Below are 23,512 nucleotides of genomic sequence, written 5' to 3'. Positions count from 1 at the left end.
AATTACACCCGCCACAGTTCCTTTGGACATTCTTTTTTCAACAAATATAAAAGAGCATTGACATGTGAACACACCAGTTCACTATGAACTCCTCCACCCGGTGGACATGCTGTCCTATCACAAGTCAGCATTTGACAAGTCCAACGGGGGAGATTCCATCATTGTTGTTGAAGTCACTATGGTGGTCTATGGTGATAAGGGTATGGGGGAGTTGAGATCCAAACAGAGATGTTGAAAACAATAGGGCAAAAGACCGGACAACATCCACCCTAAATGACTTCAGGCCAGTGGCACTCACACCAGTCGCCATGAAGTGCCAAGAAAAACTGGTTCTCATGTACATTAGCCATATGGTCCCGGACACTGTTGACCCCCTCCTCAGTGGATGACGCGGTAGCAATAGCACTACATCATACTCTGCAACACCTGGAAAGTAGCAGTACGTATGCCAGGATGCTTTTCCTGGACTATAGTTCTGCTTTCAATACCATTCACCCGGGCAAACTGATCAAGAAGCTGACAGACCTCGGCATCCCAACTCCCACCTGTAACTGGATCCTGGATTTCCTGACAGATAGACCACAGGTGGTGAGAATGGGAGGACGGGTGTCTGCTGAGCTCACAATCAGCACAGGATCACCACAGGGCTGTTGCCTCAGCCCCAAACTCTTCACCCTGTACACTTATGACTATGTCTCCACCCAGGACAATACCATCGTCATTAAATATGCTGATGACGCCACCATCCTGGGGCTCATCAAGGGGAGGGGGGGGGGGGGGGGACGAGTCAGGGTACAGGACCCTGGTAAACAACATTCTTGTCTATGGAGAGGAAAATGACCTCATCCTCAACACAGACAAGACGAAAGAAATAATACTGGACTTTAGGAAGAATCCTCCCCCTCTACAGCCTCTTATCACCAAAGGGACTGAGGTGGAGAGGGCCGACAGGCACAGATTCCTGGGACTGCAGGTTACATCAGACCTGAGCTGGACTCTTAACACCACAGCCACAGTGAAAAAAACCCAGCAAAGGCTTTATTTCATTAGGCTCCTCAAGAAAGCCGGCCTGAACCATCACCCTCTCACCCAGGCCTACAGAGGACTGATAGAGAGTACTGTATTCTTACCGCAGACATAAACTCTCTGGTATGGGAACACCACACAGGCAGAGAGGAAGGCTTTGCAAAGAGTCATAAAGACTGCATAGAGGATCATAGGGACAAAACTTCCTTCTATGGACTCTATGTACGCACATCACTGTCGGAAAAGAGCAGAGGAAATTATCAGGGATTTATTCCATCCAGCTCACTCTCTGCTCAGACACAAAAACTGTATGTACAATCTGAGACACAGCAGAGCGGGCAGCTGATGGCAAAACAAAATTACTGAACATGTGAAATAACCCCACATTACCTCACTTCACTTGTCATGTAAATGACGAGTGATAAATATGAAATATTTTAAATCTGCAATATAATTGTATTTTTTTGTGTAGATATTACCACCATTTTGTATAGTGTTGGTATAATTCATATTATGTATTTATATTGTTTTATTGTTTACTTTCTGGGGCGGCACGGTGGCACAGTGGGTAGCGCTGCTGCCTCGCAGTTGGGAGATCTGGGGACCTGGGTTCACTTCCCGGGTCCTCCCTGCGTGGAGTTTGCATGTTCTCCCCGTGTCTGCGTGGGTTTCCTCCGGGTGCTCCGGTTTCCTCCCACAGTCCAAAGACCTGCAGGTTAGGTGGATTGGCGATTCTAAATTGGCCCTAGTGTGTGCTTGGTGTGTGGGTGTGTTTGTGTGTGTCCTGCGGTGGATTGGCAGCCTGCCCGGGATTGGTTCCTGCCTTGTGCCCTGTGTTGGCTGGGATTGGCTCCAGCAGACCCCCATGACCCTGTGTTTGGATTCAGCGGGTTGGAAAATGGATGGATGGATGGATGGATGTTTACTTTCTATTTAAAATATTTACTATGATGACTCTGAAAAAGCTCTGCACAAGAATTCCAATGTGCTTTGACTGTCGGTTTTATGCACAAATGTCAAATACAGTAACCTTAACCTTATTATTGGGATGGTGTGGTTAATGTGTCTATTCAATGTTGAATGGAAGGATGGTAAAGTACCCTTTTACTGGCAGACTGATGTGGTAGTTCCTATATTTAAGAAAGGTAGACAGAGGCTGTGCTCCAACTTCAGAGGGATCGCACTCCTCAGCCTCCCAGGGAAAGCCTATGCTGGGGTTCTGGATTCCTGGAAAGAATATCAAGGCACAGTCGAGGTTGTGATGGTGTCTAGTTGTGGAGGCTAAGGCTAGCATCATTGCTTTATGGAGATGATGTTGTCCTGTTTGCTTCATCTGACTGAGACCTTTGGCCCACATTCAAGTGATTCACTGTTGTGTGTGAAGTGGCAGGGATGACGATCAGCACTTTCAAGTCTGAGGTCATGGTTCTATCTTGGTAAAGAATTGACTGCCACATTATATTATTTGGGGACCATTCACATCTAAGTGTTTTCTGTCGCTTTGCTGCTTTACCAGAACACTCCTAAACTGCTTTAAATGTTTTTTTCCCATTATTTTCAATGACACTATTCACACCTAAGCATTTTAGAAGCAGCTGCATGCAGCAGTTTTTAAGACTTTTAAGCCAATCATTTGTTTCATTGACATCAATGGTAATGCTCATAAAATGCTGGTAAAAGAAAGCAAAGAGTGTTTGGGATACTAAAAAAAATGCAGGTGTCATTATGCATGCGAGTGGTTTCGTTATCTATTGACGGTGAGATAGGTAAAGTGTGCACATACTCAAGTGAGAAGAATTCAACAAAATTTACAAGTATACATTGTGGAATAAGGTGCTATATCAGCGCTGACCCGCCACAGACTGACACCGAAGGCATGTAAAAATAAAACAAAAATGTAGTTTTTCTTCAGCCATGGGGCACATCTTCCCCATGTCCCACAGGCCCTACACAGTCCCCTAAACATAGAAAAAGAAAACACCAAACCACACTCTTTTTCCTCCACTCCTCCCAGGCAGCTTAGTCTTCCTCCTCCCGACTCTGGTGCCACGAGTAGTGGCTGCTGGCTCCTCTTTTAGCCCACCTGGAAGTGCTCCAGGTGATGATTGACCTAAATCAGGCTGCACTTCCCGGTGTGGCTGCATCACCGCCCACATGGGCTCAGGAAGTCATGCAGCTCCCCCTGGAGGTGGCCATGGAGCCCAATAGGGCTGAGCTCTGATGTTCCCTGATTGTGGCCCCGATGCAAACCAGGGGGGCTGCCACCAAGTGTTCCGGGGGAAGTAATAAACCTCCTATGGTTGCTCCCCCGGATTCAGTGCCAAAGGGGCATCCTAGCTGGGCATGGGTCCCGGCCATCCACCACAACATTTAGTTTTAATCATGTTAAAGTTCATTACAGATGTTTTAACATATAGGCAGAGCTGACATTCCTTTCTTACAGTGCCAACTATATGGGGTTTGCATGTTCTCTCCTCGTATTTGTGCGTTAATTGTTCGTGTTTAGCTGTGTAGTATTACCTGTTTTAATAATGAATACTAAAAACATGTCTATAACACTTTTCAATTGTGAAAATATGTTTTGTCCATTCTGTAGTAAATAGCATCCATCCCCTAGCTGAATTAAAACTAAACAGGTACTTTAATAGGTTTCTGTTACTGGATTGCAAGCAGCACACTCTTTTCTGCTTGGCTGCACAATTGAGCCCTGAGAAAGATTGGTACATCGTTCAGAACATTTATTTTTTGCTTTATTAAAACGAGTGCTGCTGTGATGATCACTGCCTCCCTGTGACCCTAAACTGGGCCGATTAAATTTTACTCTGAGCACATGCAGGATTAAATATCCTCTTTAATAAAACCCCTGTGTGCGTCCAGTGTCCGTGTGTGTCTTCTGGTGAAGTGTGCATGTGCGGGGAACGGTGCGATGCTTCAAAGGCCACCTGACACGTCATACAAGACAGAGGGCGGGACTTATAAAATGTCGCGCAGCCGATCCAATCGGATTTCGGTACATAAGGTAAGACCTAAAACATAAGGCATGAAAAATCCAATGGGGTACTGAGACATGGAGACCAGCTTCCCCAAAGAGGTGGGATTAGTGTTTGTTGATGTGCAAGTGTTCACTCTAAAGTGTAAAGTGTCGTCGTGTAAAGTGTGTCGTTGAGGGGATTTTCCTAAATATAAGAATTTTCATGATATTACAATAGGATGACTTTTAAAAGTAGATTTATTTTCGCACATAAAATCCGTTGCTGGGGAGATGCCACACATACAATAATCAGCTGCACGCCAGCACAGATTAAAATACTTGCTAGGGAACTGCACAGTACTTGCTGGAGAGACACAACAGGCACGATTATCAGCTGCACGCCACACATTACATCAGTTGCTGCGGAGAATCTGCTGATTGCCCACTGTTGTGACAGAAAATTAAACACATATTACAGACATCAAAGCTAGTATTACTGTCAGAGAATATTACAGGCATTTTACAGAAATACAAACCAGTATTACTGTGAGAGAAAATTAAAGGCACACAATACAATGACGCATATTACAGCCACATACAAGCCAGTAAATATACAGCCATTTAATATAGACTGTTCCTACTGATGTTTATGCACTACTGTTCTAGCGTCCGTTATTGTAATGGGCTAAATGACTAGTGTATAAATATAATTTATGTTCAATTCTTTTGAGTTGATTACTGCTGTGTAAGATAATCCCCTCTTCAATAACCGTTACTAGACAACCAGATGATGTTGCAGTGACAGCAGCGGGCAATTTTTTTTTTGGTGAAATAGCAATGATTTTTTTGTTTGTTTGTTTCTCACATATCACTGTTTACATGCTTACATGTTTATTGACTCCCTTTGCTGCAAAACAGGGTGAACCCAATATGTGCGGTCACAACACTAATGACACCTGCTCTTCAGCACTGTGATTGCCAGGCACTAAAGTCATAGAAGTCATTAAAATGCCTGAAAAATGCATATAAAAGCCTTAAAATGCTTGCACAACACATACAAAAAGCCATTGACAAGTTCATCCATCCACCCATCCATTTTCCAACCCGCTGAATCCGAACACAGGGTCACGGGGGTCTGCTGGAGCCAATCCCAGCCAACACAGGGCACAAGGCAGGAACCAATCCCGGGCAGGGTGCCAACCCACCACAGGACACACACAAACACACCCACACACCAAGCACACACTAGGGCCAATTTAGAATCGCCAATCCACCTAACCTGCATGTCTTTGGACTGTGGGAGGAAACCGGAGCGCCCGGAGGAAACCCACGCAGACACGGGGAGAACATGCAAACTCCACGCAGGGAGGACCCGGGAAGCGAACCCAGGTCCCCAGATCACCCAACTGCGAGGCAGCAGCGCTACCCACTGCGCCACCGTGCCGCCCCCATTGGCAAGTTTGAAAAGCTAAACAAATGCTGGAAATGTACAGCGTGTATGGACCCTAAAGCTATTTCTAATATCATCACTCTATTCTGACAAAGGTTCTTACGTGTTTGTTCTATCTATCTATCTATCTATCTATCTATCTATCTATCTATCTATCTATCTATCTATCTATCTATCTATATAGATTGTTGTTTATTTGCACTGCAAGAAAGAGAGTTCCTTTTAAAATGCAATTATTTTAGATTGCTCAGTTTGAACATCTTTATGGTTTCAGTGTTTGGGCCTTTAGATTTTTGTTTGTGCATCTAGCACTAAGGTACTTCTTTTCCTCTAATGATTTGTTTAAAATGAAACTCTGATTAAAATTCAGCGGCCATCTTTGTATCATGGTACCACCAACGTCAGAAAAAGCGATACTCGGTTTCTTCATCAAGCTTTTCTTTTCTTCTTCAGTATTCTCTCCTCTTTCTGCTTTTGTCTCATTTTAGATGGCTTATTTGATTGATTTATTATGAAGGTTTCATTCTTAAAACAGCACACATGGTAAAAACATAGTTTTTAATACGTTATTAGCACTGTTGAAAGCAAATCTTTTATTGTTGTCTCATGTACTTGTTATGTATATTTATCTTTAGAAGTAAATCATAAATTAATAAACAATTTTCTTGAATGAGATATATTTTCTGCCCATAATCAATTAAGACCTTTTTACCTATTTAAAATACTGTAATTCTTAGAAATTAGAACAGAACTTGGTTGTATAATCAGAAAAGCAATATAGTAAAGTGGAGGCAGAAGTTCAAGAAAAAGGGATAAGCAAGAAGATTTGTAAATTAAAGTGACATCTCTGATATTTTTTTTTATCTTTTTAGCTGATGTGTTATTTGACACTGAAACAGCACATCCCAGGATTAAAGTTTCTGATAACGGTAAAGAGGCATATTTTGGACATGGTAATGATACTAGAGATGGAAATAGCTTTGACCGTTTGTTTTGCATTCTTGGCAAAGATGGATTTTCATCAGGAAAGCACTACTGGGATGTAATAGTCAAAAATAAGGAATCCTGGGATGTAGGCGTTGCAACAGAAGGAGCTGAAAGACAAGGAAGACCCCGTCTAATCCCTGAAAATGGTTACTGGATCATCTCTCTTCGAAATACTAAAGACTTAATAGTTCAAACTAATTCTCCTAAACGTTGGACTATGGAGGAGCAGCCTAAGAAAGTTAGAGTTTCAATAGACTACAAAAAAGGGGAAATTTCTTTTACTGATGCCAACAGTGGATTTTGTTTTCACACTTTTAGTGATATTGTATTCAATGATAAGGTCTATCCATTTTTTAGTCCATGTGGATATGATAAAATATGTTACAATGAGGAGCCAATGATTATTTGCTCCCCTGAGTGATTAAATTATTTAAGATTATTTGATTCAGTTTGGCACAGTGGCAGGGTTCATGTCCAGGGTGCTCCCTGTATGGAGTGTAAATGTCCTGCCCATGTCTGGCTGGGCTTTCTCTGGGTGCTCTGGTCTCTTCCCTAACCTGTAAAAGTGAATTGGCATTATCAAATTGGCCCCGATGTGTGTGTGTGTGTGTGTGTGTGTGTGTGTGTTCACTTTGCGATGGACTGATGCCCTTCCCGAGTGTTATTCCTGCCTTGTGCTCAATGTTTGCTGGGATAGGCTAATGCTGCCCTGCAACCCTGCTTGGGATAAGTGAGTTAAGAAGACGGATGTATAGATGATTCTATATCCTTTTTATCACTCTGAATGTACAGTAATTGTTTAGTTTTCAACAGATTTCAACTATTTTTTATAAAGTTTTATTTACTTCTATTCAGGCACAGTATATTGGCTATTAGTGTTTTTATAAAGATTGTATAGTTTTTACATACCTTGTACTTAGTTTTTGTCTAACAACTAACAAGATATTAATTTGCATTTAATATACGTGTTCCTTTGTGTGACTACTAGCATTTAAAGTCTTACTTTGTATAGCCATAACACATTCTGACATGATATCAAAAATTCAATCTTACTTAGTACATATTTAATTAAAATGCTTTTCTTTTTCAGTCCTAACTAACTTTTCCAGTGTATGATCACAGAAACATGAGTGTGTTTAAAATCTCCTTTGTGAATCAACAGTTTCAAGTGGCATTTTGCTGAAATATGTTTTATTAATTGTATGATGCAGAGGTCCAAAGTAAAATTCACATTAAAAGCTTCTATATTGGCATCCATCCTATGGAACAAATGTAGTAATTATACTGATTAAGGCTGATAATATTGATCATTTCTATACAACCTGTTTGCCTTTGATTTTTTGTCTTGTAACGGTGCTGGCATGTTACATTAATCTGTGGATGGCATGAGTGATAAATTACCAGCAGTGTGAGATGGCATTCCATCACTCAAATGAGGCTGACATCCTGGATCTGAATTGTGAGTTGCAGTATCTGTATAGGAAGAAAAACAACCCACAGTCTGTTACTTAGGCAGCTCCACCACTGTTTCTTCATCCACTAAGGTCCATTGCCATGGGTATATGGCCACCGGTAAAGCTTCAGAAAGGAGCAGTGTGAATTAGATGATGGGGCTAAGGAATTTGTATCAGATTATGTTGTGAATGATTCCAGGCGAGGCCGCATGTGTCTGAACTGTTGACAAGTCAGCACAGGTAATGGATGAGGCAAATCGTAGCAGTTGTTATAGAGCAATTGAGGAGGGATAATCTCAAAACTGAAATCCAGGACGTGGAACAGCACTGCAGTGTCAGTTCAGGAACGGAGACAACCAAGAGATGGCTACATCTACAACTCCACACAAAGAATTTTGCTTCCCCTCATATACCGGACTGGATTATTGCACACAAGTACAGCATTCAACATCTCTGCTACAGCGCATATCAGCACATCACTTAACAACCCTGCTGTGCCACCTGACAACACACCGCTCAAGGCCAATGCTGATATGCCCTCACCACTGGCCACATAAACTGCAGCACAAAGGAAAACTACCGCTGAATTTCAAATAACTTACACATCGCTGTGTAAATTGGAGTTGGTCAGTCAAAGGCAGGGTTACATAGAAATACTGACATGTTGCATCCACCTTGTTATGACATTGGTGATGAGGCACCAGCACTTTAATCTGGCATTTTGATATTCAAATGAGCAGCTTCAGAGCAACTACAGAGGACCCTATAAAATGGCAAGCCTGCTAAAGTCACATGAACTCCAACTAAACCAGCTGAGTGAGTTGTCTTTCCAAGGACTGCAAGTTACCTAAAAGAGTAATATATAAGCAAAGAATCCATTTGGTCAGTGCTGGTGAGCACTATGCAGTGCTATAGGATTGCTGAAAGATTATTTCACAATTTCCTTCAAGATGCAGAAATAGGTATTAATAAAATACAAGATCATGCATTCTTATGCTTACTGTTCTAATGGAATGCAGGTCACAACTGTGTCAAATGTCCAAGTAGCTTATCATACCTTCATGTTAAGTCCACAGTAAGGCCTGATTTCTGATTTTCACCCAATATCCCTCTTTAGATTAATTGTATTTAATGTAACTTTTCAAAAAACAATACAAAACTATTTTTATGGAATGAAGAGATCATAGAAGTCTAATATTTGGTTTTAACCCTCTCTCTTTTTTTAAATCCACTATGATATTTGTCTCATGTTCTTAGCTCAGTTATTTGATTCTTGCTCTTCTGATTTTGACTTCCGCTAGTTTAGTTCACCACAACTATCTCAAGTCCATTTCTCTTTCCATTTAGTACAGCACAGTTCAGTTTCCACAGATTGTATCTCTCTTCCATTCTCCTCCAAAGTGGGGTGTACCTGGTGCATGAAAATAGAATGTGAACTTCTGCTTAACCAGCAGTCCAGGGCTTCTCTTCCATGGAAATTAGTACCCTGGTCTGTGAGTAGCTCATATGCATGCCTTGTTGAGCCATGAATCTTCCTGAGGCCATCAGGAAGGGGTCTGTATCAATTCCTGTGACTTTGTCAAGGTGGATGCATCTAGTTATGAGACATTTAAATATAATTCCCCATATTTTCTCAGTGCAACTTCCAGTCTTTAATGGCATGGACCAAAACAGTCAACACCCATACTGAAGAAAGAGGGTTTGGAAAGACATAACCACATTGGAGGTAAATCTGCCATTTCTGGCATTACTGGTTCAGTTTACAGCATTCGAAACGTTGGTATTGATGTTTGTAGATAGCCTCACATCTTCAAAATAATAATAATAATACATTTTATTTATATAGCACCTTTCCCATGCTCAAGGCGCTTCACAGAGTCTTAAAAAAAAAACAGCAGTGTATATGTAACATTGGATGCAAATGATTTCCTGAATGGAACAATGAAACAGATAACAAAGCATTAAATAGAATAAAGGACAATAAACCAGAGTGAAATACTAAATTCAATACTAAAAGAAAAACGTAACAAATAACCTAATTTGTGATATAACACACAAATTATCCTGAGCAGCAGGACAGAGAGGTAAACTGAAAGAAAGGGCAGAATGTTAAGTTAAAAGACTTCCTAAATAGATGAGTTTTAAGTTGTTTTTTAGAAGAATTAATGGAGTCAGCTGATCTAATTAATTTTGGGATGTCATTCCAAAGTCTGGGTGCTATGGAGCTGAAGGCCCTGTCACCCATAGAGTGCAGGTTAGTGTGAGGCACAACAAGATTACCAGAATCAGAGGACCCTAGTAGGCAAACAGGAGCAGAGTGATTTAGAAGGTCACTGATGTAGTCCGGTGCAAGGCCAGTTAAAGCATTGTAGATTAATAATAGAATTTTATATTCAATCCTGTAAGACACAGGGAGCCAGTGAAAGCGAAGCAGGATGGGTGTGATGTGCTCACTGTTGCTGGTTCAAATAAGGACTATTGCAGCAGAGTTTTGAATCAACTGGAGCTGTGATATAAGATTAGAAGGGGCATCTGCCAGTAGGGAATTACAATAATCGATGTGGGATGTGATAAAAGCATGGACAAGACTTTTTTAACATGGGGGTTACAGAAGTGATTTTAAAAGTGGCTGGCACAAACCCAGTGTTGAGGGATGTATTAATTATTGTCATAACAGTCGGGATTATGGCATGAAGGCAGGATTTAAGAAGTGTGCTGGGGATGGGGTCCAGTACACAGGTAGTTGGCCTCATCTTACAAAGCAGGTCATTAACAAATGCCGATGTGACTGGTGAGAACTTAGAGAAGGAGCTGGATGGAGTAGGAAGACAGGGAAAGATATAAATGGATAATGGATTTATGTTAGTTGAATTATTTAGATCTTTAATTTTATTGTGGAAAAAGTGGAGGAATTTTTCACAGACTTCAGTAGAGGAGGTAATTGGTCCAGATGCAGGATGAAGTAATTTATTAACTACAGAGAACAAAACCCTTGGGTTATCATGGCCACTTTCTATTATTCTGCCATAATGTGTGTTCTTAGCTGCAGTTAGTGCATCCCGTTAAGCCCTTTGATGGTCAGTGAAAGCCTGGATGTGAATAGTGAGGCCAGACTTACGTGACATTCTCTCAAGGCGTCGGCCAATTGCTTTCATGGATTGTAGCTCTGAATTATACCATGGAGCTGAACGCTTAAAGGAAAACTCCTTATGTTTTAAAGGAGCTGTTTTATCTAATGCTGAATGAAGGGCTGAGTTATAGTGGTCAACAAGACTATCTAGTGTTGATGGGATAGGTGAAGACAGAAAAAGATCAGAAATGGATCCAGCAAGAACAGAGGGACAGATATTTTTAAGATTTCGGAAAGAAATTTGACATTTACAGGTAAGATGAGGGAGAGGTAATGAGACAGTGAAAGCACTGCTTTATGGTCAGAGAGTCTGAAATCAGTGCTATAAGTGTTGCCGACAGATAATCCAGATGTGCAGATCAGGTCCAGTGTATGACCACCTGAGTGGGTGGGAAAATCCACATGCTGCACCAGTCAAAACAGTCCAGTAAGGATAGGAATTCATTTCTCAGTTTACATGTAGTAATGTCAATATGGATGTTGAAATCGCCAAGAAGAATGACTCTCTTGGAAGTGAACTTAAGTGGGTTAATAATTCAGTCAGATCAGATAAAAAAGATGCATTGTATTTCGGGGGACAACAGACAACAATAAGTAAGACAGGTTCAGATTTTGTTATTAGCTTAAGAGCCAGACACTCGAAAGACAATGGACCTTCAAATGGGGATTCTTTTGATGTTTAACTTTGATCTGGCAGTGCAACTCCTCTGCCTTGTCTTGAGCTGCGAGGTTCCATGATGTCAATGTATCCAGGCAGGGTCACATCCGTGACAGATGTAACATCACTTGGTTTTTGCCAAGTTTCTGTTAAGCAAAGCAAGTCAAGGTTTGAGATCTGTAATGAATTCTGATATCACCAGTGCTTTGCCATTAAGAGATCTTGAGTTAAACAATGCAATATTAACCGATGTGGGTTTGTTGTGCACAGATCCATGACCAGAGTTTATTTTAACATATTGCAGATTTGGCACACTGACACTCCTATTTCCAGAGCCATGAGTAGGGTGGCATATTTCTGAGCAAATGCTGCCGGTGAACTTTTCTTTCGCCGCCCAGCTGTAGCGGTGACCTGACCCACAATGTAAATATTTCAGGCGCCGCACAATACCATTATCTTTTAGGAGATTCCAGTCTGACCATTTGCTCTGGAGAAACTTTTTAATATGAAGGAGTTTATCACAAGAGTATTTTAGCATAGTAGATTGCTTTGTCAGCTTCTGGGACTTAAGTGAACACAATGCTGGTAGATGAAACTGATTTTTGGCCTTTAATAAGTGGTACTCTTCAGGCAAGGTGTCCTGCTGGTCTGCCTGGAAAATACACAGCTCTGCGATCAGATAATCTTTAGCAACTGGACTATTACATTCACCTGTTGTCCTGTGTTCTTCCTGGACCATAGCCTCTACCACATCCTTCCAATTTATGTATTAAGAAGCATTTCTACTGTTACATATTACATTAGTTCAACAAAAGGCATGTTTATGATTTTCCATTGTATCTTTTGGTAGGTGTTGATGACTATTCTTGGGTTAAATGAAATTAGGAATAGCAGCTCTTAATTCTTTGGTAAGGTCATGAGTTGAATTAATGGCATTGTCCACATAAGGCCATGAGTGATGATCTATACTTTCTTATATCTCTGCCGTACTAGTGTTAACAAAAACTTTAAAAATGGCAAAATTCAGATTGCAACCAGAAGAGCGCAGTATGTGGAATCAGACTACGGAGGTATGTATCTTATCTGTAATGTGAGCTCACTGACAAGTAGCTTTTCTAATTGGCCACCATTTAAAGCTGCACAGAGCTACATTTATATTTACTCCAAAGGTGAAATTATCCACACCAAAATGTTATTTCTAAATTATCCCTATGTGTACTGTATATATTACAGGGGTAACAAAAGAATGCGTATTGGATCAAATAAAAGCTAACGTAAAGCTTTAAACTCAACAGAAGAAAAGAAATTCACCAAACATAAGCTAATTAAATCCAAAAACTAAAACTAAAGAGGCACAGTAATAATTCGTCAGAAAAGTGAAGACTTAACAATAACAAAATTATCCTGTAAATTCTGCTAAATTTCAGATTTTATTCCCTGGTTTAGGTATATTTTTAATTTTCTATTATTTTTGTTATTTGTGAACTGTTATTTTTCATGTTTTTTTCTTTATTTTAACGTGATTTCTGTAAATATTGTTATGCTTATTTATTATTTAGTATTTATATATTATGTATTTAAGTATGTTCCTTGTGTTCTGTGATGTCACTGATGTCACTGCTGCTGGGACCTCCCTCCTCCTTTGTATTCTAATGGAAGAGATGGTTCCAGTTTCTTTGAAATTCGTATAGTAAAAGTCAGGATGTGAATATTGTATTGATTTTTCTGAATTTTTCTAATTTTAAATTTGTATGATGTTGAGCATTAGAGGCTGCCTATGAATCTAATCTAGGCACTGATAAAATAGGTCCAGCAGAATTTTTTACAACTAAGTTGCAAATCACATAATTAATCACAAATAATCACAAAATTAAGTGCATCTAAGACTGAAGCTTCTGTTACCTCGAGCAGTGAAACTCTGGACAGAACAGCTAATGACTTCAATGTCCTCCTTAAGGTCAGTAAAGTATTATTGCGTAATGGTCAGCATTCACTCTCAACTTGCCCCATTTTGGATGATGACTAAAAACATACAATTCTCTTTTTACAGCAGCCCAGAAGCTGCAGCTCCAGGATGAACCAGATGACCTTATGTTAACAGCAGTAAAGCACAACACTCAGGTTATAAGGGCTCACATCTCTTTCACAATATCACCATTTTCACAGCCTAACAAGAGGTTTAAGATTGAGGATGCCTTTACTGCTGAATACAGTGGCCCTGAAGCTTGAAGCCTGAACTTTTATGGAGTCATTTTGCAACTATCAAGAAGGTCTGTGTAACCTCTGTGATCTTCTTCAGTGGGGTTGTTCCATGAAAGATCATCACAATTTTTTTAAAAAAATGTAACCAATACATCTCAGATTTTGATTAAAATTGCTATACTAGATTATCTCACATGTCGAAGTCACCTGTGTAAATAACAATAACAATTTCCAAAGCCTTATAGTTTTTGAGTTATCAAAATTGAAAATTAAAGCAATTTCTTAGGCCCCTCTGGGATTAGGGGACTTGAAGCTTAAGCTTCATAAATTTCATAGTAGATCTGCCCATTGGCTGAACCACTGAGTCTAGGTAAACAGTCCAATGTAACTGCAAGAGGAGTATGGTCACTTGCAAGGTTTGCCTTTACAGTATTTTGATCAGATCCATCCGTTATTACTTATTGGTTGAGATAACTCACATTTTTTCTTCAATATAGAACCAGTAAGGTTGGAACCACCTGGAGGTCTAGCTGATATTCACACAAGATTAGGTTGGGCTTTGCAAGGTCTAGCAAAATTGCTCCAACATTAGCTCCCTGTACAGCAAACACTATTACCTTGGTGGAGTCGAGATCTGCCAAGCTGCTCAAACATGTCAGTAAACTGTGGCAGTGAGAAACATTGCCCTTTAGCAATAAGAAACTGGCAACATGTTCACATCGAGATCAAGAAGCCATCAGCTTGTTTGAGGCCAAAACAAAGCACAGAAGTGGATGGTGTTCTTCGCTATGCAACACTATATGGAAGATAGGCTTGCCATCATTGAGCGCTCCGAAAAAGCAGTTGTTTCACATCTTAGAGGATCAGAAAAAGGCTAGTGCAAAAACCAGTCTGCTTCACAAAAATCTGAGTTATTGAAACTTGTACAGGCAGGTTATATAAAGGAGTTAAACCCTGAAAAAGTCACAGTCCTAAGAATCACGGTACATACCACATCACATGGTTCACCATAATGGCAAGAACAAAATAGTGTTTAACTCTTCCCTGCAGTATAAAGGCTACAATCTGAAGAAGTGTCTCTGAACCTGGACCAGTTTTAAGGCTCACTCTACTTGGTGTATTGCTACATTTCAGGGAACATGTTGATGTAGTCATTAATGATATCTGAGACTTGTTTCATCAGATATGGCTGCTATCAGAGGACAGGCCACTTTTACAATTTATATGTAGGAATATGCAAGTAATATTCCAGTAAACATTTATGAGTGGCAGGTTCTTCCTTTTGGCACAATATGCAGCCCTTGAGGCACTACATTTACCCTGTTTTTTGACCACAACCTGTGGGGATTGTTCATATTTAGATAGACAAATACATTAATGTGGAGAATTGTTTACACAGCCTTCCTTCGATTAGATTAGATATTACATTATTTGTCCATGAAGGGAAATTAGAACTTTACAGAAGCTCAAGAGAAAGAAATAGAAATATCTAAATAATAAAATAAACAACAACCCCCTAAACACACATAAGAACTCCAGGCATGGATACTGGTGAACTGCTGCAATCAATAACAGGGCTATAGTTGACATTAAGATGGTCAGACCTGTCCAGATCATTTGAAGTAATTAACATCTGCATAAAGCAGGTTCACCTTGTTGTGTCTGAAAAAGGACCATATCATTATATGTTGGTTCAGAATTATTCATCATTCGGTGGCTGAGTTTAAAAATAAACATCAACAGAGTGACAGAGCTGCTCCAAGACAGTAACGTGGACAAATTTAGTCAGATTTTCAAACATTAGAACATAAGAACAATGTAGACGAGAACAGGCCCTTCAGCCCCACAAAGTTTCGCCAGTCCTATCTACTTAATTCTTCTAAAAAACATCAAGTGTAGTTTAAAAAGCCCCTAAAGTCCTACTGTCTACCATGCTACTTGGTAGCTCATTCCAAGTGTCTATGGTTCTCTGTTTAAATAAAAACTTATGAATGTTTCTGAGAAATTTACCTTTAACAAGTTTCCAACTGTGTCCACGTGTTCTTGATGAACTCATTTTAAAGTCACAGTCTCGATCCACTGTACTAATATCCTTCATAATTTTAAACATTTCAATAATGTCACCTCTTAATCTTCCTTTGCTTAACTTGAAAAGGTTCAGCTGTTTTAATCTTTAATCATAATTCATCCCCTGTAGTGCTGGAATCACACCACTCGGTCTTCTCTGCACTTTTTCTAGCACTGCTGTGTCCTTTTTTATTATTAACAATTAAAAATATGATCAAAATTCAAGGAGGCTGTGAATTTGTGTGAACTGTGCTGTAATTTTTTTCGTGACATTGTCTCAGTGCATAGAGTGCATACCGAAATACAGTCTGTCTTAAATGACAGCTAATGTGCTTTTTTGATATTTCCTAAAGGCAAGTGCTTCTTGGTTTGTTTTTTAATATATTTTGACACTGTGTAAATTTAAAATGAATTACTTTAAGCATATTACCCATGTTCATTCCTTGTATAGATATGTAACATTTGGTAAGAACAAACTTTAAAAAAATGTAAAATAATATATATATTGTAATGGACAGCCGGGTCTTATGCCCGGCAGGGACGCCCTTGCTGCATCTGTTCCGGGGGAGCAGCCATGGACAATTCAATACCTCCCCCAGGACGCTTGGTGGCAGCCTCCCTGGCGGACGATGATTCCCCAACTCGGCGCATGGCTCCATGGGAGATGGAGTCCTCCACAGCCTGGTTGGGGGCTCGGATGGCCACCAGGGGAAGCTGCATGGAGTCAGCAGCCTGGCTGGTCATATCTTCAGCCCCACCCGGAAGTGCAATTAGGACCAGGTGGTCAAGCACCTGGAACGCTTCCGGGTGGGATATAAAAAGGGCCAGCCACCACCACTCAGGAGAGCCAGAATCGGGAGGAAGAGGACGAGGTTGTCTGGGAGGAGTGGTGGTGCCAAAGTGGAAGGAAAGTGTTGTTTGGTGTGCTATATTTAAGTGCTTGTGGGACTGTGTTGGACCTGTGGGACACGAGGAAGGCGTGCCCCACGGCTGAAGAAAAATAAAAATCTGTTTTATTTAAGTACGTGCCTCTGCCTCAGTCTGTGCCGGGTCGGGCGCTATATAGCACCTTTCACAATATAAAAAAATACTTTTTAAAAATCATGCTTATATTAAGTTAAAAAGTGTACTAAAAAGTCAAACATAAGTCTCTCATTCATCACTCGTAAAATAAAAGGTGGGCGCTTTTGCTAAGATTTTAAGAAGTGTTTGTTGAATATTGATTGATGAAAAGCGCCCATGCTTTTATTTTACGGGTGATGTATGAGAGACTTATTTTTACTTTTTAGTACACTTTTTAACTTAATATAAGCATGGTTTTTAAAAAGTATGTTTATATATATATTATTTTCAACTTTTAGTCTTGGGTTTGTTTTAGTATAATTTTGTAATCAATATTTTAACACTTCCTTTAATATTTCTAGCCGTTACTAGCGCCATCTATTGGTGAAATCTTCAACTATTCTTCATATGAAATTTTCATTTCTTAATTACCATGGATTAATTGATCAATTAGTGATACTGATTATTGATTCAAATGTGCAAAAGTTTAAATCATTTGGACAATAGGAAGTGGGTTAAATATCGATTACAAGATTTGTACCACACAGCAAACAGGTGAAGTTAAAATAAGCGTGGTAATGTGGTAATAATAATAATGACAATAATGATGATAACAACAAAACAAAAGTTATATTTTCAATGCATTTTGTGAGTAACATTTTGAGCATGAGTGATACATTTGGCAAGTGTTTTGTGGTCATGTGATTTTTGGTAGTATTCTTACATGGAGTTACTGCCAAAGTCTGTGTGTGAGCAATGTGAGCTCCACTGTGACCACTAGCTTGGTGGCTTTTGAAAAGGCGAGCCTATTATGATGGACATTCCTGACTAGGATGGTTAGTGCTTACTATTCCAGATGGGAGGTGGGCAAACCAGCAGAGACAGTTGCTTTTTAATTTCCCGTTTGAGATGCCAGTATATCATAAAGAAAGAAGGAGACTGCCTCCCAGGAGCCATGTATTCCCTCAATACAATGGGTGGTGGAATCCTGTCTGACGTAGCTCATATTTGGCCACCTTCAGAGTTACATGGGAGTTACTGCTGAAGTGGAAAGACCTGTTATGGACCTTAGAGCCTGCTAGAGGGAGATACTAGGGGAAGATTCCTCTGTCAAGTAGTGGTCTAGGCCAGACCTGCAAGTTCTTCCTGGCAACAGCAATGCTGTGTCTGAAGCACTCTTGGCTCCAGGTTAAGATCGATTTGCCTGGCACACCCATGTATATACTTTATGTGTCTTTCCTGGTATTGTGTTTTTGTCACTGTTCTAAGGAAACATTCAAATCAGATTTTCATCGCACTAGGTAAACTGTATGTCCTATGTACACATCCCTAAATTCAACTTAAACATAGACTTACAAATTTCCATCTGTGAGAGGAAAAACTAGTGATGAAATAAATAATTCGTATAACAAAATTGCTCAAATAGTTTTACTGTTAGACCTTCTTCTTTGTCTTTTACGGGCCCTAATGTGTACTTGCAAAAATTCTCTACACCCTCATACTGTCATTACTAGACTGCACTGTTGACCCCAAACAAGATGGCTCCATGGAATAATGTTGCTTGTGCCAAATTCTTTTCATTATTTTAGCATGGTGCAAAAAGAACCTGGATTTGCCTGAAAAATCAACTTCTTTTCCCAGGATCACCTACCCCTCATAGTATTTTGCTTTTCATATCATTCTGAGTAAACCCTTTAAACGATAGTGAAGGAAACACAGATGACAACAGTTGTTTAGGAGATGGAAGAGCCAGCATACCTGGTGCCAACTATCATGCCATGTTTAAAGGCACCAAGGTCACTTGTTTTGCCAATGCTCAAATAAATAGCACCGTAAGCTTGTGATATATGACCTATTGGACTTGTGTGAAGGTGGGGGTGTATCTTATAAATTTCAACTGACTGTATGTGAAATAATTCCTAAAATTTGTATCCTAGATTTGCTTGCTTGTAAAGAGTATACCTTGCAACTGGAGTGTAAATGTATTGAAAATTATGCGTGTAATTAATATTTTATGCTGGCATAATTTAATCATCTTTTTATTACAATATGTGTATTTTATTTTAACTATATATAATTAAGGATGGCATGGTAGCACAGTGGTAGTGGTGCTGTATAGCAGTAATAAGACCAGGGTTCATGTCCTCCCTGCATGGAGTTTGCATGTTCTCTCTGTGTCAGTATGGCTAGAATGGCCTTCTGCTGTCCTGTGGCTCTTCCCTAGATAATCGAGTCAGGAAATGAGTGGACAGGTGGATATATTATAATGTATATGTGCACAAATCACTGCCTTTGTCAATTAGGAAGACTGCTTTAAAACAAAAAATGTATGTATTAATGAATGTAGTAAAACAACCCAGTGATTACATTGATATCCTGCTCAGTACAGCCCTGATTATTGCATAAACAGATAGTTAATGGTTATGTGTTGGGGTCTTATCATTACTGACACATGCTGCTGCTGCTGCTTGTTTAGCTTTCATAAGCCATAGGCTTGAATTGTGTAGGGGTATGTACATACTGTATTTGAGTGCTATTGGAGACAAAACAAATAATTCTATATTACAAGCAATTATTAGTAGTTCACAGTAGAAAGGAGAAATTAAGAAATTAAAAGTTACAAGTCTAACCAGCCTGCTGATGTAAAACATGATGTCAATGAAGATATTGGATGGGGCAGTTATGGCCCATTCATTTGGAGAAGTTACATTAACAACTGCGAATTTGGATCTGGGGCAGTAGTGCTGTCTTTTACTTTTTAATGTAACTGAATAGTGTTTGGTAAACATATGCTTAAAAAGTTGGATTTTTAAATGTGAAAATGTAAAATAAATTGTTCTTTAAAGGTTACTTAACTTTACAAACCTTTCTTTGAGTTATTATATTTAGTCCATTTATTTGATTGTAACATTAAAGGGAGACAGGACCTGTCACAGTAGCATCGGCACAAGGCAGGATCCAACCCTTGATGCAGCGTCAGTGCATGGCAGAGCAAATTATCACACACAACAACATTTAATGAAATCAGGAGAAATTAAGAGTTGCCAGACAGTCTAACCTTTACTGTATGTAAAAAATCGATCCCAAATAAAAGCCTACACTCAGTATGCAACAGTTTCTGAACCAAATGTAAAAGAATTTAGAGGTCATAATTTTAAAATGTTTGGTTGTCTTAGTTTGACAGCGTATGCACAATAATATACAACAATCATATTCCACTTTCTAATATTAAATGGACACTCCACTCATGGCAATTTGTTTGCTTGCTTGCTGCAAAAACAGGTACCACCTTTAAAAAACCTGTTACGTTTAGAATAATTCTTCATCTTGCTTAATGATTTTTAATATAATGCTGTTTGCTGAGGTAGAGCATATAATCAATCACTGGACGCAACAATGGCACCAACATTTGAAAAAAAGCCATACTTTAATTAAGTTTCAAATATACTATGGGCATTCCCATTTGGAGTTGGGGAAGGAAACAATCCAATGGCAGAGCCAGAGCACCATACGTCACTGCAGGTCTATGCCAGCAGTTCTAGACCAGCACTTATAGGATGGAATGTAAGATGGGGGGTCAGTATGGTTAGTGTGTATCGTAAATGGTTAAGGTTAGGGGTTAGTTAATATTAGAAGTTAGCTTTGCTAAGGTTAGGGTTTGGTGTGGTTAGTTTGTCAATCAATTTGATTTCTGATGAGCTATAAACATCTGTTACCATACTGTTGGTCTAGACATGAGGTGATGTCACTTCCACCCTGAAACTGCTGGCACAGAACCTGTGGTGACTATGGTGCTGTTGCTCTGCAGGTCGATACTCTCAAAGGAGGTAGAGGCCTGCAGCCTGGTACTCATGCCCCTCGTGACTGGCTAGTTAGCACCGACTATTCTCATTGGCCAGGACAAAAATGTCCCATTCTGGCTGCTTTCGCTCTCAAATTATTTTAGCAAGAACACAAATACGTGACCAAATAGTTTGAAAAATGTGTCATGTGAGCTGAAAATGTACGTCGTGCTTACAAAATTCAAGTTGCACTTATAAAATGTGTGGTGCTCACACATGGACTTTAGCAGTAAGTCCATGCAAGAACACTGCCAAAAATAAAGTGACCACAAAACACTTGCCACGTGCATCACTCACGCTCGAAATGTAACTCACACTTGTAAAATGCATGGTACCCGGACACAGACATATTACATACTGCTGGTAGGCAAGAGAAACTCCAAAGTACTCCCAAGAGCAAAACATACAAGTGTGGGTATTATGTACTGAACCATTTAAAGCACTGCTTTAATTGCAAAATCATTGATGTCATGGAATATTTTGTTTGTAAATTAGAAAGGCACACTTTGTAACTAAAGGAAAAATAGAGGAGGGCTGGAACTAAAGTTGTACTACAGTAAAAACAATACAAAACAATATGCACAAAGTAAATGTATGTTTCTACAGCAGTTTTAGTAGCGAGATTCACATCACACTAGTGATTTGCAATTAACGAACAAACTAGTTTTGAGCATGAGTGTATTGGTTCAATGGCCTTAAAGAATGAATCTTTTCGAGGTATGCGCAGTGTGTGCTACGTTTTATAATGCATTCCATGTCTCGCAACAGTCTGGGACTATCATTAACTTCACTGTCTTCTGGAAATAAAAAATCAGTAAACTGTAAACAGTAAAAACGGTCATGATGACAGCTAGCCAAATAAATTTCACCAAGCACCTCTTATTGAACGGTTCACTCCAACAGGGTGACTATGACTGTCTTAGTACACTGACTGATTAATGAACATCTATGCCCCATATTGATCTGGAGAACCTTTGCAAGTTTGTTCACATACTGAACTGATGAACGAATTGCAGACAAGAGACCAAGTGCACCGAACTAGTTCACCGAAAGAATCGGTTCATGTACTGAACGGCAGAACAAACTGATGGCAAGTGACTTGCAGTACACTGAATCTCAGTTCAGTTCACTGATGATATACTGTATGTATGTAAGGTAGCATCAGAAAGGGCAGGATATAAAAGAAGGAAATTGCGGAAGATTAATCCAAAACTAAAATCAATTTTAGTCTGTCATATTTTAATTTTCTCACAGTTTTATCGTTATGTGCGGACTATTGTAAAGTTCTGTTTGTACGTCTGTTTTTTATTGTTGAAATTGTATGTATTGTCAAAATTCAATAAGAGGATTATTATCAATAGTAGTAGTACATGTGAATTATTTACTTTGTTGCTTGTTTTTTATATTGCTTGTATTGTTTGGTTGTTAAAGTCATTACACTGTTATGATACTATTCTAGATTTTAAACTAGAATATAGCTTACTGTTTTTTTGTTTTTTTTGAGGTGAACGAATCAGTGCTTCAAAGATTCGAATCATGGTTTTGAACTGAAGGAAATGGATCGAATCAAAAAGAATCGTTTTGTACATCCCTAAATCTTATACATAGAGAAAGACCGCGGAGCGCCACGAATTCATCATGTGACATAAAAACGTAATTTGATTGGCTGTTTAGCAGAGACCCTGAGTTGTGGAAGTATGCAGGCGGAGCTTTCACCGCTATTCAGAACACAGTGGCATAGCTGGTAGAGCAATTCCATGACAGGTCAGTAAACCAGCATTACTATAGACTTACTGTTGATGAGCACAGTTTGCACTGGATGCAGTCAGCTTCTTGGTATTTCAAAAAGTAGCCTGCTATTTTGATTAGTATTTCTAAATTAACGCGTATATCTTTGCATTAATTCTGCGTCTTAGCTGTGAACAATGCATATCTAAACAATCCACAAGCATTATGAAAAAAACATAAACAATGGTATTTTTATTTTCGTTTTCCTTATTGTAGTGTCAGCGTCATATTTTAATGAGCCAATTGGAAGCTGACTTTTGAGCTGAACAGTTTCACTTTCCTTTTTAAATGAACTGTAAGTGTAAACGTTCGTTAACTTAATTTTTTTAAGTATTAAAACGAAAATAAACTTTAGTTTTTCTGGATAATATTAATTTATGTATTATAAACGGTGCTGACGATTTCGGTTGCACTATTGGGTTAGGAGATGATGGATGGGCTGGCTGGACGGCTCGTGTTAACCTTGAACTGACTCTTCTCTCCCACCCTGTTGCTTAAAGGATTTTCAACTTTTTGGAAAAAAATATTAATAGCAAATAAATTGATACGCATGAGGCCAAAGCCACATGAGCAGAGCGTTGATCACATCGCATTACTGGACTGGTTTTGTGTTTCCGGCTGCCGTTGGCAGATTTAAGAGCTTTTTAGCGTGTAGTATTTTACAGCCAGCATTTATTTAGTGCATGCAGATGGATGAAAAATATTTGGTTCTGTAATGTGAAATTATTCATTATTTGAACAGCTGTCTGTAGAGACGACTATTACATAACATTAAGCAAATTATGCAGCAGTATTATTAATAATGTAACACGTACAGGGCATAGTGCAGTTCTTACCTGTTTGTCTGGACAGCATGACGTAAACTCTTATTACTT

At 39.3% G+C, this 23,512-nt stretch overlaps 1 protein-coding gene across 1 annotated transcript in view; it reads left to right on the top strand.

Annotated features, from left to right (window-relative positions):
* LOC114669627 (butyrophilin subfamily 1 member A1-like) overlaps positions 1-7,755 on the top strand; it is a 58,830-nt gene extending 51,075 nt beyond the window's left edge. Inside the window, exon 12 of the mRNA XM_028825806.2 lies at positions 6,320-7,755. Coding sequence (XP_028681639.1) covers positions 6,320-6,855 — 536 coding nt within the window. The 3' untranslated portion in view covers positions 6,856-7,755. The remainder of the gene's footprint in view (positions 1-6,319) is intronic.
* The last annotated feature ends 15,757 nt before the right edge of the window (positions 7,756-23,512 follow it).

Source organism: Erpetoichthys calabaricus, chromosome 2, assembly GCF_900747795.2.
Source record: "Erpetoichthys calabaricus chromosome 2, fErpCal1.3, whole genome shotgun sequence".
In the NCBI taxonomy this organism is placed as follows: domain Eukaryota; kingdom Metazoa; phylum Chordata; class Cladistia; order Polypteriformes; family Polypteridae; genus Erpetoichthys; species Erpetoichthys calabaricus.
This window is presented reverse-complemented; position numbering and strand designations above follow the sequence as displayed.